This window comes from Trematomus bernacchii, unplaced genomic scaffold (assembly GCF_902827165.1).
Source record: "Trematomus bernacchii unplaced genomic scaffold, fTreBer1.1, whole genome shotgun sequence".
NCBI classification, from domain to species: domain Eukaryota; kingdom Metazoa; phylum Chordata; class Actinopteri; order Perciformes; family Nototheniidae; genus Trematomus; species Trematomus bernacchii.
In genome coordinates this window covers 79715-98175 of record NW_022987839.1, presented here as the reverse complement: position 1 = coordinate 98175, position 18461 = coordinate 79715, and the positions used below count along the sequence as shown (strand labels likewise).

Genomic DNA, 18461 nt, shown 5'->3' with positions numbered 1-18461 from the left:
AAACACATCAGGTGCAGAGGGATATTATATTATATATATATTATTTCAAAATCTTTTATGTCGTACCTTGTGTGTGTTGTGGGGGGACACAACAGCCGCCAATTAGACACTTCCTTAAACTGTTTGTCCCCTCGCCCCGGCTCATCCATCAGACAGACAAAGACCAAGTGCTCCATGGAGGGTTTTTCTGTCAGAAATGCCCTGGTGGAGGACATGGCGATTATACATCAGCATCTCTCTGCTGTGTCACTGTGGCATCCTGTATTGATACAGCCACACACACACACACACACACACACACACACACACACACACACACACACACACACACACACACACACACACACACACACACACACACACACACACACACACACACACACACACACACACACACACACACACAAGGTTACAATGCAGTGAGTTATACTGCCATGAAAACACATAAAGCACCACAGGGCCCGCAGCAAAGGCAAGAGACGAGGGCGAGATGCTGATTCTCAACAGCCAAGGACGAAGAGTTAAAAGCAGCAACACACACAGAAAATGTGCTGGTGCTGTCACAGAGGGGAGCACACGGTTAGGAAGCTGAAATCATAAGAGAAGAACGGATAATAAATAAAGTGTCTAAAGTTAACACAGATTAAAGGTAATGTAGAGGAATGGTATGATTAATCACCAATAGCGCATGGGTGACAAAACTGAAAAGAGAACCATACGGATAGTCCTGTAGAAGAGGAACTTTCATGGAACAGTTTAAAAGAAAGTTTACTGTAAATAAATGCCACGTTGGTTTTTTTACATCAGTGATCATTCTTTTCCTATGGAGACATCTGTATGTTTCCAAGAGTAACAACGTCCCCAACCTCAGGAGTTTCTGTCAAAGAATGTGTCTTATAAAGAGGCACATTGTGGCAAAAATATTGTAGTTTGTCGTTACCCAGTTTGTTCATTCAGTAGAAGCTGAAAAAAAATGTCTTTATGCGTTTGCTGTCATTTAAAACACAGTGTCTTTAAGAATGGTCTAAAATGGGATGGAGCATTTTGTGGCATTATGACAGAAACCTGACTTTCTGTATTCCAATGAGCACTTCAGGGGCATGAATGAAAGGAAATGATATGTGAATTCAGTCAGATTAAAGGAATGATATATATACATATTGTCAAAACGGTGGCACTTGTCTGAAAACAAAGGATATTTATTTCACAAAGTTGGTGTTGTTTGAAAAGGTTGAGAAGCTTTTGTTTAAAAATCATTATTTATTTTTTCATCACTTTTGTAGTGTTTTAACAGATAGATAAAAAAATAGCAGGTAAACTTAAAATTAAAAACAATAAATACGTTGACAAATGACAAATACAAATGTCTCAATGTACACTCAAACCTACACACCTTTCTTGTTTTAAATACAGGATCTTTTTTACACTCTGATCTGGATGAACGGCCTGATCATAGATTTGCAGCCATTACAATTCAAAGCATGTTTGTCTTGATCATCAGCACCAGCTGCATGTTTCTCTGGTGCTGCTCCCTCCACATAAACACACCAACTGTTCCTCCATCCACAATCAGAGCGGCTCTCTCATTAACAACAGGCTCTGCCTCTCCGCCTCAAAACATGCTCTGCCTTTTGAAAATCCTCAGCTTAGTCAGAAATGTAAAGTAGATAAAAGTCAGGCTCACCAGCACATTTTTCAACGTGTACAACACGGGTGTGACATAACCAAACACGACAATGAGAGCGACTCGAAAGACGAAGAAAGGAAGGTCCTGCAGAGCGACTCCGGCAGAACACAACAGAGGGTTCTGAGGAGTGATGATCATGCGGAGAGTGGACATGAAAGCCAGGATGTAGACGGGGAACACCCAGACCGAGTAGAAGATCAGCGGCTCTCCTGCCACTCTCACTATCTCCACCGTGTCAAACCAGAACAGGAAACAATCCACCAGCACCTCTGACCTCATGTCCCTGCGCCACAGGAAGCCCAGAGGACCGGAGTAGGACCTCCGACGTGAGGAAGAGGAGTAGAGGTAGGCGGCGCTGTGTGTGGGGCGGCTGGGGGAGCCAGGGAGGTCGGACCATCTGCCAGAGGGTCCTCCGTTCCTGACCTCTGGGGTCACAGCGCTTTGACCTTCATCATCGTCAGCGGGCAGCTGGCCTGTGACGGTGTTCACCGACTCCAGGCGGGTGAGGACCGGGCCGGGCATCTCAAGGTCAGACTCCAGGCTGTCTGCTGCGGATTACAAGGAATCAAACTGTTAAAGTTGCAGATCGTGGATAAACTGATGCACAAACATTATAAAGGGAAGTTAGTGTGTTGAAAAGTATGCGTTTTAAGGGGGTTGATTTTTCAAAGTAGTTTCAAAGTGCTGTAGAATTGTATTTGGAAGGTACATACAGTTACTGTCTCTCCCAGCTAGAAAATAAAAATGTATGCAGGTATGTTATTATAGGTGTTAAACAGTAAACTACATTTTGAAACAGGGGTCTTTTCAGGGAAACCTGAGGACCCCCGAGGGCCTGTTGCAGTCACCCACTGCAATGTTAATGCAGACTTACTGTCAAACAAATAATAAGAAACTGATCAAATGTTGGTACGACAATAACTGTTTACTTTAGAGTAATGACCCACAGATTTTTCACAGCAGACATGTTGAGTTGTTAAAGTAGGGAAAGCACACGTTATAAATACCATTAAAAGCAATAGTTGGTATTGTTTGAAAAGGGGTTGATTAATGTTCGAATCCATAGTCAGTAAAACACCAAAGTCACTGAATAACACAAACTGAAGCAGGCAGGTGTAGACCAGCAACTTCTGCATGCAGCGAGTTCAAATTACCGATTTTTCTCAAAGGAGTTTGGGTTCTTTGAAGAGAGCATAGATAACGGTCTTAATACCCCGTCGCCATCTTCTGTAGGTTATACCCTCACTGACTATGGTTACTGTAGGTTAAACCCAACTTCAAACCATCCCTTTAAGCAGCTGCACATTTCATTATTCACACTTTTCTTTGTCAAAATATCTACAGGATCAAAGACTTTAATCTATTTGATCTCACACAACATAAAACCCAAACACTTCAAATGCAGACATACACATTATTTAAATGTTAACTCTACCAAAAACTCACATGGTCCCATGAGCTTGCAGGGGCGGATCCTCTCGATGATGTCCACACAGATGAGGGAGAAAAGCACCAAGGAAACGGGCAACTCAGTAAAATGGTCGAGCGTGAGTCCTCTGTCCACCTGCACCTGAAGAACAACCCATTACAGCAACAGAACAAAAAGAATAGTACATTCAATAGGACAGAGAACTGATCTGCCTCTTATAAATCATGAGTAATGAAACCGGATGAAACTGAATCGAAACCATTCATTATGGCATTTGGCTGGACTGAGAAAGAGGAGACAAGTTTTATGAAGCCATCCAATTTAACCACCCCATCATTATAGAAATACAATGCTGCTATAAACTCACTTAAGACAAGATGAAGAAGTATTAGATGGTGTTATTAAATGTATGATGTGTCTGACAGGTCTTTGTGTAGCCAAATGATCTTATTTATGTCATTGCCAAGGAGGATTGTCAAGGAATAAAAGAAAACACGTCATGTGTCTGTTTTCAGAGGGGAGGATGGTACTTAAGTTTGGGTTAATGGCCAACCTGTTATGTTCACTGTGGGTTACTGAATACCCCAGACAGAGCGTGCAGTCATGTGACAGTGGACACATTTCCTCTGTGGTTCACATATAATTACAAATGTGCCAAAGTCCCTCTCAATACACAGGGAGAACATATTTGGATGCAACCTCAAGAGGCAAAATCTCAGGATACTTGGAAGAAGAATTGGTGACAAGCGATCAGTTTCTTTCTCTCTGAGGTGCAATGTGCCGTGTCGACCATCACTCAGTGAATAATAATAGTTCCCCAAGCACATACACAAGGGGGTCATAAAACCATCCCGTGCCTCAAATGGACTGTTTACAACAAATATGGCTGTTCAAGGACCCCGTCGGAGCGTGACAGAACGAAACATCAACAGGTGCTTCTCTGTGACAAGAGCCATCCGTCTGTGTGACTCTACCTTGGAGCTGGCTATTAATATGGCAAAGCACGGGAATGTGCACAGCATGAGATACGCCAGCGCTGTCGGCCTCCTGAAAGACAAAATGAGTTGATATTAGTCAATCTGAATAACAGTTAGCTCAGTGTAAGGAATAATTGTTGAGAGTGCTTTTCTGAATGTATAAACGGCATTTCTTAGTGTTATTGTCTGATTTATGTTGTTACATTAAAGGAACATTGTTGAATAGATTTACAATTATGTAGATACTTGGGTATTGTGTGCCACTTTATACTTATATTCCACATCATTAGGAAGCAAATATGGAACTTACGTTTCACATAATCATGGGATGATGTTAGAGCCATAATGCCTAAAACACTCAGTGGCATCAGTAAGAAAGCAATATCTAGCTCAAGTTGGCTAACATTAGCCACCATAAACTAGTGATCATAACACACCACCCTTAAAACCCCTGTGAGTGTATCTTAGCAAGGATTTCTTTATTGTTTATGATTTCAGAAAAAATGAAAACAATATATACATTATGATACTTTGTTAATGATTAAGCAACAAAACAGTAGTTAAGATTAGGTCCACATAAAACATCAGCAGTCATTTTGCATCATGGACACTTTTTGATATTTTGAAAAGTCAATTCTGATAATATTTCTGAATGCAGGACGTAACTGTCACAAGGTGTTTTTGTGTTGCAGTGTTGTTGCTTTGACTGAGGAGCTTCAGTGTTCCCTTTCACTTCTGCATTTTCTGCATTGTTAGAGCAAGTACATTCTATTCTGAGTAAGCCAAAATCTACCCCAAAAAGGTTTGTTCTCTCCTAACCATTCTGACCGTGACATTGATTGAAGTTCTTCCCAATGGCTGTACTCACCACTGTGTGATCTCCGTGATGAACCTCCTCTTCTTCAGGATCAGATACTTCAGAGGCACCCACACCAGCAGGGTCACGGAGGTCACGTAGGCGACCGAGGCGGCCACCACCAGCCAGTAGGCCGTCAGATCCCCGCCTCTCACGTCCCGTATGAGGCCGGCAAACCTCTCCATGATCACAAAGACCGGTATGATGAGGGCCGCGAACTGCAGCACCTCGTACAGGACGAACTTCAGCGTCTTCCCCGAGGGCATCGTCTCTGAAAACCAGTCGCTGGTCTGAAAAGACTTCGACAATCATCTCCCACAAAGCGAGCGGACGAGCTGTTGGACTCTGCTCACTGACACTGCTTACACTGCACTGGAGGCTGTATTCTTTTATTGCCGAGGTAATGAGGTGGTCATGCTCGCCTTTTTATGGGCCCACAAAAAGAAAAGAGTCATCCCATAATTTCAAGGAGATGGTACATAAGTTCTGGAAAAAGTGCTCGGTTACTTTGAGACTCAAGTTTTAACATGTTTTTGGAAGAATTGAGTAATCAAGACATTGTTGAAATATAAAAGAATCCTCATTAATACACTTAAAATGCCACTTTCAAAATCAGTGACATTGTCTTTAGCTGCTTTCTGTCCTTTGTTGGGGGACACTTACAGTAACATCTCTTCCACACACACACACACACACACACACACACACACACACACACACACACACACACACACACACACACACACACACACACACACACACACACTTAAATCTCCTAAAAATCTTAACACTTAACTTTTAACAGGTTTAACAAAAAGGTAGAAAGTATAGCAGGACCGTTTAACTGTACTTGTTTTTAGATACAAGTACACAATAAATTAAGTGAATATTTTAACCGTTCAAACATCAATGAAAGTGCTTCATTAGTCTTGCAATATAAGCAAAGAACTTCAAAACGGTCATGATTTGATTCAAATGTTGCAAAACTCTGATCGGTGGCAACACCTGTGTTCATTGCCTACTTCATACAAGTGAGAAAAGCTACACATTCATACTTAAAGCTGTTCTAAACTCCCAAAGGAAATATTGTTCATATTGTGAAATGGAACAAGCATGCATAACAATGTCTCCTTTAAAATGTCTCTCAGTAGTGAAACAGTTTAAGAAGCAAATCAAACAAAAACACATTTTACAAATCCATGAAGTGCTTTGAAAACAAGAGAACAAGGCTGTTCATATTATTCTGTACATTTGGCCTGGTTTTATTGTGAATACCAATTAATAAGTATGGTTAAAATAATACATACAAACAGCAGGATACAAGATTAGACTGAACCTTTACAATAAGTGTGTTTAAAACTTAAAAACAGGCGGCATCTCAATCCTGTGCAGGTCACAGCGGGGCTGCAGTGCAACAACATGTTAGATTTGGATAGTACGAGGGGAATCACTGGCTCCTGTCCCAGAATAGCTGCTACCTTTCAATATATCGGATATATTCAGCCCTCTTTGACTCAACAGATTAACTCCACTCTTTAGTTGAAGGCAGCAAAAGAAAGATATCTTGTCTTTCAAATCAACTTTAGGAATGCTAAAATCTGAAAAGGTCTAGAGAATTGAATGGCCTCCTAGTCCCAGGTACCAGAGCTTCATTTGGGGGGTGTTTTATATTCTTAAAGGTGGCACAGGGGTGGCAAGGAGGAGCAAAGTATCTCAAGAGAAATTTAAATGACACACAAATCAGATCAACACACATTAGTCCTGACTGCATAATCTAGTTCATTGTATCATAACTCCTTCATGTAGCATCATTCAATATTAAACAACAGATCAATAATATTCCTGTTTCTTCAACTTCTTGCAATCCAGTCAATGTTTGAAAAACTTCCCAAAGACTTTAAACAGGTAAAGTCATGGAAGAGTTTGGTATGAGAACTACATTAGATCCACAGGTGTCACTGTAACGGAGCTCCTTAGAGAAACACGTGTCGACGGTGCTTTCCAGAATCATAAATCCTTATTTCGGTTCTCTTTCAGGTAGAATTTGTTTTAGTGTTAGACAGCTTCGAGAAAGGGTTTGAAATGCAATGGGGGAGGTACGATCAGCTTTTTTTCACATTACCATTTGACCCTACAGTACAATAAGCATCAAACACTGAGAGAAATGTCCATGTTCTCATGTGAGCGATTTAAATATACAACTAAGTTAGACAGAATATCACATATTCCACTTTTCTCTGAATACATACATCCTGAACTGCTTCTCCATTTAAAATAGCATAACAATAATCAAAACATAAATTAAAATGCACTACAAAAAAAACATAGTATTCATTTTTTAACACTGACTAAAGAGATGCTTTAAAGACACTGTTCGGAGAGGTCGCCCCTTAGTGGCCGTTAGCACAGCGCCTGAATGGAGATGGAGCAAACCGACAACAAGGATGGAGAGCTGCTCATTTTGAAAAGGAAAACTCTGCAGTTTGATGAAAAGGGTGAATTATGTTGAGAAAATACAAATAAAAGAGCAAATATCTTGTTTTCTGGCGGATTTCACTTTGTTCCTTTTGGCTTTTACACCTTCAGTTCAGCGGGGAGATCCTGACTGCAGAGTTCACCTTCAAGGCTGAGAGAATCACTCGGCGCTGTGCTAACATCCCGACCGACAATGAACTCATCACGTGGCGTCACTACGAGTTTGGTACAGTATATACAGGAGTCATGTGCATGCTTAAAGTCCTCCGGTTTCTTCTTCCCTCCAAAATAACAAAGTGGCTTCAGTTTTCAGTACTTCTAAAAGTTGACGACATATACAGAATGTAGTAACCTAACGTTTGCAGCATCGCTAAAAGTCCTTTTTCTGAAAAAAAAAGTAAGTCGACGCCCCTTTTTTTGTGTGACACGATTAGCGCTGCAGGGGCTTTAAGTGTGTGAGAAGGCTGCGGCATGTTAGTGTGTCAGTGACGTTCAATGATAACACTGCTGAGGATGTGTGGACCACCTGGTGCAACTGTGTGTGTGTGTGTGTGTGTGATGCTGTACACCTGCCTGTAGTGTGTATGTAGCTCCAGTGTGCATCTTGAAAGGTGGTGAGAAGGAATGCCCGTGTGTATTTCACACTTGATCAAATAGTAATCGCAGAAATATTTTGTCTTTTTGTTGAAACGGCTACAGGAACACTTTCTATCTCAGAGCATTTTTGTTAACACTTTATATTAAAGGATTGTTACTCGTTACCAATTTTCAAGGAAGTTTCTATGAACAAACTGTGGACTTTGATACTAAATTAAAAAGGTTAAATACTGTACATAACATATCAATCCACTTCCAATTACAATAAGCGTAACCTACAACGTTTTGAAATCATTACACAGCATGTTTGCTGAACATGCAAAAATATATACAGTTCGAAAAATAAAGTTTGCAATGATATAGGACTAATGAATGAATGAATACTTCTTAGCTCTTCATTAGGGCAACTAAATACATTTTCTATCACTTCCTCTTTTATTGGTACCAAATATGTTCCAACCCATAAAATAAAGCATTACCGCAATGTTCCCATAGTCCTATTGTTAAAAGGAAGCAATAGATGCAGGTTTTGCATAAACAGATGGAGAATGCAAATATTGATATCAGGTCTAGATTTAGAAGTGATCAGGCTTGAGTGATGAACAAATCCTAAAAGAAAGTGCAACTAAAGATAAAAGTGCAACTGGAGGCTCCTCTGTGTCTTCACCTCCGAGTCATGTAAAGATACGGAGAAGAGTGAAACGTCCTTAGATAAAAGAACACGCAGTGTGTTTCTATGATCACTCCTACACCTGGAGTGAGAAGTGTAACAGTATATTTACCTGCCAGATAAAACAACAGCGAGTGCCCAATGATAGCTTTCGTCTACTCTTAAATGATTCCATGATAAAACAAATCTAAGTGTAACATAAGAGGTGATGCACGGCTGCAGGTGTGGTGCATGTGTTTGCGTGTGAGGGTAACGGGGATCTGAGGGGCCCTATAGCAGGGCTTTCTCTGAGGAAGGGGCTATGCTCTGGCCGGAGGCGTTGCTGTAGTTTGGCGTCTGCGTCATGCAGGGGCCCGGGGCCCCCCCTGCACTCTGGTAGGCCTGCATGTCTGCAGGGGCCATGCTGCCTGGAGCTGCAGCGTAGACTGGCGGCTGGCCCATGTACATATGAACATCACTATGAAGAAGAATGAGGCAACATTACATTTGACACCACAGTAAGTTGTAATCATTAAATAGTCGGTGAAAAGTACAATTCCTAATGCTTTTATTTTGCATTTAAAAAATGATATTATTACAGGGCATACACAATAGAATTAAATGGTTTTAAAAATAGAATATCTACAAATCAGAAAAATAGAGAAAAAATAATAATAATTGATAGGAACCAGTTTACAGATTAAGGATACATTGGCATATCAAATCAAGTAATTGGAAATGTTTTGTGTTGCCTTTTGTGGTGAATGAGGAGGATGCTCACCTTGGGGCCGGCTGTCCAGGAATAGGGGGGCCCGCTGGGAGCTGCTCCATAGGAACAGAGTAACCCTGCACTGCGGGGCCGCTCATGGCGTAAGAACCTGATGCAGGCTGACCTGGGTACACCTGGGGAGAATGTTAACACGAGAGTAAGTCTAAAACCAACCCTTTTTAAAACCAGTAGGGTGGTAACCTGATGTGAGAGAGACGGTACCTGCTGCGCTGCGTTGCCCGGCTGCTGCATGTAGTACTGTTGACTCTGGAGCTTGGCGTACATGGCGTAAACTGGATCGTCATTCATTATCTTGGCGTACAGAGACAGAGCCTCCATCACCTTCACATTCAGCTCCGACAGCTCCGAGTGCTTCCTGATGAGACAAACCCCAAACACAAGAAAACTACATCAACTGAATATTCATGAAATGGATAATCCACATAGGGTCAGTGTTATATGTTTTCATCTTATTCTGTAGTTGACTGTGTGTCTGTACATTGTACCTGTCTATATCATCCAACTTCTGGTCAATGAGCGGTCCCATTTGATTGCAGGCACCTAATGAAAAATACAAAAGCAGTTGCCAATTTAAAGATAACACACCTTTACATAACATAACAGATTAGCTTCTGCAAACTGATATGCATTTTGGCCTCCCTTGCATTCCCTTTAAACAGAGACATTCCTAAATCCAGTGTACCTTCCAGCTGTAGTAGCTCCACGCTGTCCGACTGGTTGTCTGTGGGATCGGCACTCTGGATCATCTGCAGCAGCTGGTCCATTTTGTCCTGAAAGATTTCAACAAAAATTCCTCTGATGACCCTTTTAATGTGATGAGTCCATCTTTCATCCGGGTAAGAAACAAACAAGTTCACCTTGTGACATCTTATCTATGTTAGTCTGTGATTTATACCAGCAGGTGACAAATTCAATTCAATCCTATTTTGGTACACAACTCTTAATTGCTGCTACAGTGGATCTCAATGAGGCAGGAAAAGCTTAGTGAGCAGCATACCATGTTCACACACACTTACTTCGTCTATAAACACAGGCTCCTGCTCGGGCTCTATGGTCTCCACCTGGATTTCCTCACTGAACTGGACAGACTTCTTCTCCGTCTTCACTGTAGATGTCCATGTAACAGCGAAAACGGCAGCAGCAAAACAATGCAACAGTAGCATCAGTAAAACGTATATAAGAGGGCAGGATGCGCTACATGGACACTCAGTTACCGTCCAGCACCAGCACAAAAGATTGTTCCAGATAGTAAAAGGAAAATAAAAATGTTAATCTGACACACACTATGGATAACTTGTCTTGAACTGTCATCTTCACAGTTGTATAATTACTGTTTTTCAACCTGCTTTAACAAGAAGTGACACACAACACAAAACATTGTTATCGGATGTGATCATGATTGCAAAATAGAAGAATGAACACATGTGGTATGACTGTTTGTATTGATGACACACAAATTAAGAACAAGCAATGATTAGAACAAATTATGGGAAGTAACAAACATTTGGATGTTATTAAAAAAGCGTGACAAACTCCTACCAGACGTCAACTAAACAGAGCGGTTTGCAGTTATATTATGCGAGATGACCAGCTCCTTATTATGTATACATATATGAAGCTCAACAATCTGACAGGGTGCACTATAGGCAAGATCATTTTAGCTTTGCAAAAATTGATGGCAGACAATAAACAGTTTTGTAACCACACACATTGGAATCCATTTTGGCACGAATGAAGGAGATGTAAAATGCAGAACATGCGACCAGACAAAGCCAAGAACATAAAGCATGTGAAGAGGTTGCATGTGAAGAGGTTGCATGTGAAGAGGTTGCATGTGAAGAGGTTGCATGTGAAGAGGTTGCATGTGCAGAGGTTGCCAACAGTTCAGCACGTAGAAAACAACATCAGATTCTGTATCAATATGGCAGAAACTGAGAGTTGTTGCATCAGAATCGGACTCCACAATGTTATCAGAGCAACACTGGTTTGACTTCTCAGAAATACAGACAGTGTTTTACTGCATCACACAGCGCCAACTGATCACTTTCTGTCTGTAACACATGTAGAGATTGTTCTTTGCATTGTTTTACCAGCAGTGTGGTAGAGATAAAGTATTTCCCACTATAAGATCAATAAAGCAAATGGACTCAGAAGTGCTATCATAGAACTTAAGATGATATAGATTGATAAAGAGTGAGTGTGTGTGTGTGTGTGTGTGTGTGTGTGTGTGTGTGTGTGTGTGTGTGTGTGTGTGTGTGTGTGTGTGTGTGTGTGTGTGTGTGTGTGTGTGTGTGTGTGTGTGTGTGTGTGTGTGTGTGTACTCACTCATCTCTGGCTCTGCAGTGAGGTCGGCAGTGACGAAGTTAGAGGGGAACAAACCCACTCCCTGGTACGTTTCCCCTTTCCACCAGTTGGGGTCACTGAAACAAGAAAATCAGACACCATGAAAATAAATCAGATTTGTGTCTTCTCACTGCTGCATTTAGATGTCAAATTCAAGATTCAACAGATTAGATAACAAATATGTGTTTAGGGTTAAGTTGTAACAGTTTCAAGGAGAACTCCTCCTGTCCCTCAATCCTCTCAGTGATGTGACAAATCCTTGCATGCTGTTTATCCCGGATTTGAGTGTGCGTTATAATTCACCTGTCGTCCAGGATGGTGATGATTTCTCCTGACTTGAAGGTGAGCTCGTTGTCCTCAGCGGCCTCAAAGTCGTAGATGGCGCGGACTTTCCTGCCGTCAGACTTGTGTGAGGAGAGCAGGCCGGAGGTGTTCGGGTAGAGGCTCGACAGCGAGGTCTGCGACTGCGGACGCTGCTCCTTCAGTGACAGCTCGATAGCTGCACACAGAACACACAGATATGGGAAATCACGGGTTTGTCCTTGAAAGTCCTTACATATTCCTGAATATCTGCAATGCATTAAGACCAGTTTAAACAGTGATTAATGCAATGCAAATACAGAACTTAAAGGGTTGCTATGCATGCGTTTTAAGGATAACACCTCTTCAAATACATTTAAATAAGCATTTCTTTGTTCTGATAATCAGCTATACGCTTCCTTACCTTTGGCCAAGTCGTCTTCTTCTTTCTTTTTTGTTGAGGTGGAGGGATCCTTTGCCACTAAAGCAGGGCTTGCTTTTGCTTGCTCTGCAGCCTGTGGAAGAATAATAATGTGTCATTGTTCAAAGTAAGTCTGCAGGTATAGACACTACACACATCTATTAAGTCACAACTGATCATTGAGAGGGATTAATAATAAGTCAATTCATTGTGTTTTAGGAAAATCCTACTCATTGTCCCTTTAACTTTAAAATCCCAACATATAATTTCTATAAATTGTGACATAATTGTTGGGCATTTATTAGGAAATGTAAAGTGGAATGCAAGAAAAGAGCTCAGCCGCTAAACAAAATGGAGATGTCTTAGTCGTATAATATGGCTTTTAACTACTAGCCCACTAAGATGTCCATAATTACAGCAATTGATAGATTTGATCTCAAATAGAGTACGCAATAAAAACCAACAACCTGTCTTTTGCACCCCTCCCACCTACCTGGGACCCGACGGCTGGGAAAGTGACTCCTTGCTCGCGTAGATTCTTGATCATAGCTGAGATGAGGCTGAGTTGGGGATCGTTGCGGAAGTCCTCGGCCCACTCCACCATCAGGGCTTTCAGCTTCTCACACACTTTGGGGTGGCCCTGGGGACATCCGTAAAAAGGCACAGCATGAGAACAAGAAACTGGATGCACCATGACCTAATTACAAAGAGGAGAAACTAATACATGTAGAGAAATTGCCATCATCACACACCTTGTTTAAGACGTTACTGACTTCACTGGCAAACTCTCTGGAGCACACCTCCAAATGGAATATCTTCCCACAGTTTGAGACACAAGCACCAAGGAGCTGTGAGGACAAACAACTTTTTAGAATCACTATTTAATCCAGAGCAACAAGTGACAAACATGCAGCTGATATATTAAAACAGGTAGTTACAACACAAGCTCATATCTCAGTTAAGATTGATTAGGTTTAGATAAAAAAAGGAGACTATGTGATTCTCCCAAGAACCAAATAATATTATATAATCTGCTCACAGTCAATGCCTGCATGGCCACATGAGGGTCCTTGTGATTCACTCTTCTCATAATAGAGCGGAGACATTCTTTAGGCCTGCAACAGAATGGTAAAAAAGGTTAATTGTTTGGCAAGGACGAAAAAACTATGCTTGCAGCCATGGGCGTAATTTCCACTGGGGACAGGGGGGACATGTCCCCCCCACTTTTCAAAATCCCGTTTGTGTCCCCCCCGCTTTTCAAATGTGTTTATTATTATTTTTTTACGCAAGCGGTCATCGTCACAGAGGAGCACACAGCGTCTGTGTGTGTGTGTGTGTGTGTGTGTGTGGCACGAGCGCATTTTGTGCGAGCGAGCGAGAGAGAGAGAGAGAGAGACAGAGAGACAGAGAGAGAGAGAGAGAGACACAGAGAGAGAGACAGACAGACAGACAGACAGAGAGAGAGAGAGAGAGAGAGAGAGACGGTGCACCAGTTACGGGGGTTGTTGTTAGCATCTGCTGCTAGCTCGGAGCTAACGGAGATTAGAAGCTGTTTCAACAATAAGGAGAGGGTGAGCTCTCCTGTCGGACTGAGAGAGATAACGTCAGCTCAGTGAGGTAAAGGACTCTGAGGGATTAGATTGTAAACTTTAGTCTAAGTTATCTCAGTGGGTCTCAAACGGTTTGGTCATCTTTGTAAACAAATAGTTCCATCTATTTAATATAGCTGTAAAAAACAAGTTAAGAAATCATTGCAATATAGGTCAGTAAAAACTAAAAAACACAGTTTAAAAGGGGTGTGATTAGTAAAATATGCATAAATAAAAAGAAAATATGCAGACTAGGTAAGATAAAGATAGGAGAGAGGAGTTTATCAAATATGTGTTATTGGTTGTGAGCATATTCTAATGGTTTTTTGATTATTGAAATATATACAGTTCTGTTTCATATGAGTGTTGAGAGCTGTATCCATACATCTCTTAATTTCCCCTCAAAGTGCACAAGATTGATGCCTTTAACTTCAATTGAATGCCCCCGGACCCCCCTAGAGGATGTGAGGTCCACCAACAAAGAAAACAGGTTCACATGGATAGGATACTAGATAAATCTGCACACTCATCATACACTACACATTTCTCTTGGACTTTTTAACACCATAGTCCCTAATATATTTGTAGAAAGGCAGGAAATGGAATTAAATGTAGAAAATGTTTCATTGCGGAGGACCCCCTGTTTTGTGTGTCCCCCACTTCTCAAACCAAAGTTACACCCTTGCTTGCAGCTATGTTGGACTGAACATGTCACTGGGGCTGGACAATTCATTTAAGTTTTAGAAGAGAGAAAAATCCAAGTAAAGCAATTTTTGGTGAAGGCAAAATATGTAAAGAAATATTATTGTGAATATTATTGTGGTGCAGCGAATAATTCCTACCCTATAAATGGTACTGTACAGACTTAATAAACAATCTTTGTTTGGTACTGAGCTCATAAAGTAAATCTAATTTGAACTGCGAATCATGTTGCTATTGCAATATCAGTCAAAAATATTGGCAATTATTTTTTCCTCATCATGCAGCCGTAAAAGATGCTGTATATGTATTTTTTAGTGAACATTAAGACATCACTATCTATCATACATGTTTCTTTATACACTTGGTGTCCCTGGTTTCTATCTTTCACCCTTGGATACGCGTGTTACCGATTGAAAAAACCTTAAAAAGGGGACTTTAAGCCTCGTAAATGTGTCTGTGTGTCAGGTTTAGTATGAAGACAGTTAACTTACCCCGTGCGCGACTGTCCTATCTTATCACATATGTCCAGAATGAGGCCCCAGTCTTCAGCTGTGTTCATCTCACTGGTTGCTTTCTCTGCAGGAGAGAAGCACCAGAACCAATGTAAGCATAACAAACAACAGATTTCATTTAGAGCCAGAAAGGAGAGGCGAGGATCCTCCTATGTTCAGAAATAATAAAGCTTCTTGAAACACAAATGGTAGTGGCAAGCTGTGGGTGTGTATGTGAGATCCGCTCCTTTGTTTTTGTGTTAATCATAGAAATTAGCATAAACATTAGAGAGATACAGACAACATAACGGAGGCCTTAAACAATACAACAGCTCTGCAGTAAATAACAATCTGAGTGAGCTCATAATGTTTGTTAGCTGCACGTCTTCTCACTGGCCACAAAAAGCGTGACCACATCACCCCAATTCTGGCCTCATTACACTGGCTTCCAGTTCGGTTCAGAATTGATTTTGAACTCCTTTTATTTGTTTTTAAAGCACTAAATGGGCTGGCTCCGGCCTATATAGCCGAACTCCTCCATCGCTACACCCCAGCCAGAGCTTTAAGGTCAGCTGACCAGCTGTTGCTGATAGTGCCCAAGACCAGGCTCAAAACCCCAGGGGACCGAGCCTTCGCAGCAGCTGGCCCTAGGCTCTGGAACACTCTGCCCCTCCATGTGAGGTCGGCCCAGACCCTAGGGGTTTTTAAATCTTCACTTAAGACTCACTTCTTCTCCCTGGCCTTCTAGTCAGAGCGGAGCACGACTCCTGACATTTCCCTGTGTGTGATTTTACTTTTGCTGTTTTTGATTATTTATTGTCTTCTGTTATTGTAGTAAAGTGTTTTTATTGCATGTACAGCACTTTGGCTCGACCAAAAATCGTTTTAAAATGTGCTATATAAATAAAACTTGATTTGATTGAGATCCTCAATTGTAAAATATAAATTGAATATAGACATTGAGATCTTAGATTATAAAATAAAAGATTATATTTAAATAGTTACAAACATATGATCGCCAATAGTGATGAAGAGATATCCATCAGCATGTTTATACAAAAACAGAACAAATAATCTCTGAAAAAACACTTGATCTGAGAAAACAGCTATTACTCCAAACACACCCATTATAAGCTTTGCCAAATTAGCATTTACTACTGAATTTAAGGGCTTTAGTTTTATAGGGTACTATGTATCGAGGCGTATGCGGTCTACCACTAGCCACAACACAAAGAGAGAAAGGGAAGCGCAGTGTTTCACAAACCACTGCATCCTCTTTCACTTGCACAGCTGTGAGATGTCAGGCTCATCATATTGGTTAGCCAACATACGATGGGATGAAGTGAAGTGATGATGAGGCAGATGGCTAGCTGTTATTGCAGTAACTTGGACATTATGAATGCCTAATGCAACAATACATGTAAAGAATATGTTCTGTTAAAAAACGGTTAAAAATGCTCTGAGAAGAAAAGTAATTATCAGCAGAGGGAACGCCTTATACTATAAATTCTGTATGACTAAAAAATAACCATAGACTGTATTAAATAACACAATATATATAAGACATATATAATTCTACAAATTATAAGCTATTGAAAACACCTCTCATTTTTGCTCAAAATATTATATATTGTGTACAACTAATCATAATGTGAAAATGTACTGTTAAATGTCATGATACAATTCCAAAATAATAAATATGACATTTAATGTATTACAAATGCATGACTATGGTAGATTTTACATATATGAATGCAGCATAACAAATTAACCCTAATTTAAATTGGATTTGTATGTGAATAAATGTGTTTTTTTGTGTTGTTTTTTAATTAATATTCATGTCTCTCTGAACCATTATAAGATAACATGAAATGCTTTATTGTCATTGTATGTTAAACACAACGAAATTTAGTTTGGCAGCAATCCACTATACCTGGCAGCATATATACATTTAAAACGTAAACTATGAATATTATTTATAATAATTATATCTAATGTTTGTTTAACGCGTTTTCAATAACGAGTGAGAAAACCGTTACTTCAGATGATAACATCTCTGTCCCAAATCAAGGTAACCTGTCTATTAAAAAAAAGTCTACTTAACATAATAATATGATTATAAAATAAATATTAAAAGCTCTTTAAAATCGCGAACTCTGTGAACGTTTGTCTGATATTGGTTGCTGTTTGCTAACAGCTAAATATATACATAATATAAGGGTGGAAGCTAGTTAGCCAACTGTGGCTAACAGAGCGAATCACAACAAACACAGGCAAAACAGACATTAATCATCTTAACAGGGACTACATATTGTCAGCTCATATAGCCTACATTATATACAACAAGACCGACCTATAGTATTATTACTATAGCTCGTTGGGGGTATATTAAAGCTACAGCCAGCTGAAGAACACAAACAAAGCTGTGTTATCAAAGCTAATGTTTAGCTAGCCTGCTAGAAATAGCCTCCAGTTCTGATTACTCACCAACATCTTGGTCAAAAGGGTTGGTCGTGAAGAGAGGCATTGCTGGCGTACTGACAACAACAGATTTCCCCTTCCTCTGTTATTTTCGTTCCCTCTTTTATCTTATTTCATACAATAAAGTCGCATAGTAACGATAACTTAATGAATGTCAAATGCAGCTGAGTCTATTCTACACAGTCACTCCTTCGACAGACGGCAACAAGCGAGGCATTCTGGGTAATCTGAGCGGACAGACGCTGGTTAAATGAACTGCTGTCATCAACTGTTGTTGAATTCATAATTTTGATTGTCTCAGTCACCTCGGTTGCTAATGCTTCGGCACTGACTGTTCAGGGGAGAACATTGATCAAAAGCTTCAAAGTGTCCTAAAATAACAAGGATGTCACGGTCAGGTGATGGTGACCATGTGACATTATCTCATCGCTTTCAGACACAGACCACAAAACCCACTTGACCCTGTGCTTAATCTTTTTTTCTCAGCAGCTTTAAGGATCGTTTTGTCTTCAGTACATTCATTCGTCCTGGTATGATGGAGACAGTTAATAATGTCCATCATCATTACAAAAAAAGGGAAAGGAGGCTTAGCCACATTATTTGCATAATAACCAGGTATATCAGTCACTGATTTTAGACTTGTTCCCTTTTTTAAATGTTTATACATTTATTAT

General features: G+C 40.5%; 2 protein-coding genes across 3 annotated transcripts; both read right to left on the bottom strand.

Annotated features, from left to right (window-relative positions):
- Window positions 1–1298: 1298 nt before the first annotated feature.
- Window positions 1299–5292, bottom strand: si:dkey-32m20.1 (transmembrane protein 236). Of its 2 annotated transcripts, none has more exons than XM_034152892.1 (4): window positions 4962–5292; window positions 4091–4163; window positions 3134–3251; window positions 1299–2235 (listed from the first exon to the last, which is right to left on the bottom strand). In XM_034152892.1, the coding sequence occupies exons 1-4, from the start codon at window positions 5213–5215 to the stop codon at window positions 1613–1615; spliced, it is 1068 nt and encodes a 355-aa protein (XP_034008783.1). In that variant the 5' UTR covers window positions 5216–5292; the 3' UTR covers window positions 1299–1612. The 2 variants fall into 2 exon arrangements, with proteins under 2 accessions (XP_034008783.1, XP_034008784.1); XM_034152893.1 differs by having other exon boundaries at window positions 1300–2235; window positions 3134–3257.
- Window positions 5293–6187: 895 nt separating this feature from the next.
- Window positions 6188–18104, bottom strand: stam (signal transducing adaptor molecule (SH3 domain and ITAM motif) 1). Its single transcript, XM_034153063.1, has 14 exons — window positions 17794–18104; window positions 15307–15391; window positions 13564–13639; window positions 13277–13372; window positions 13018–13164; window positions 12528–12618; window positions 12107–12302; window positions 11786–11880; window positions 10477–10565; window positions 10143–10230; window positions 9946–10000; window positions 9662–9815; window positions 9452–9573; window positions 6188–9148 (listed from the first exon to the last, which is right to left on the bottom strand). Exons 1-14 carry the CDS (start codon window positions 17831–17833, stop codon window positions 8962–8964), a joined length of 1521 nt encoding a protein of 506 aa, XP_034008954.1. The 5' UTR covers window positions 17834–18104; the 3' UTR covers window positions 6188–8961.
- Between the last annotated feature and the right edge of the window lie 357 nt (window positions 18105–18461).

What these genes read in the sequence shown, in the direction of transcription:
- si:dkey-32m20.1 (XM_034152893.1), bottom strand. Translation starts at nt 5,215, where the DNA reads ATGCCCTCGGGGAAGACGCTGAAGTTCGTCCTGTACGAGGTGCTGCAG. An exon ending in ATCACGGAGATCACACAGTG is followed by an intron (nt 4,164 to 4,961) that starts GTGAGTACAGCC and finishes TTTGTCTTTCAG; the next exon opens with GAGGCCGACAGCGCTGGCGT. An exon ending in TATTAATAGCCAGCTCCAAG is followed by an intron (nt 3,258 to 4,090) that starts GTAGAGTCACAC and finishes GTTGTTCTTCAG; the next exon opens with GTGCAGGTGGACAGAGGACT.
- stam (XM_034153063.1), bottom strand. Translation starts at nt 17,833, where the DNA reads ATGCCTCTCTTCACGACCAACCCTTTTGACCAAGATGTTG. An exon ending in ATAGGACAGTCGCGCACGGG is followed by an intron (nt 13,640 to 15,306) that starts GTAAGTTAACTG and finishes ATTCTGTTGCAG; the next exon opens with GCCTAAAGAATGTCTCCGCT. An exon ending in AAGTTGGATGATATAGACAG is followed by an intron (nt 9,816 to 9,945) that starts GTACAATGTACA and finishes TTGTCTCATCAG; the next exon opens with GAAGCACTCGGAGCTGTCGG.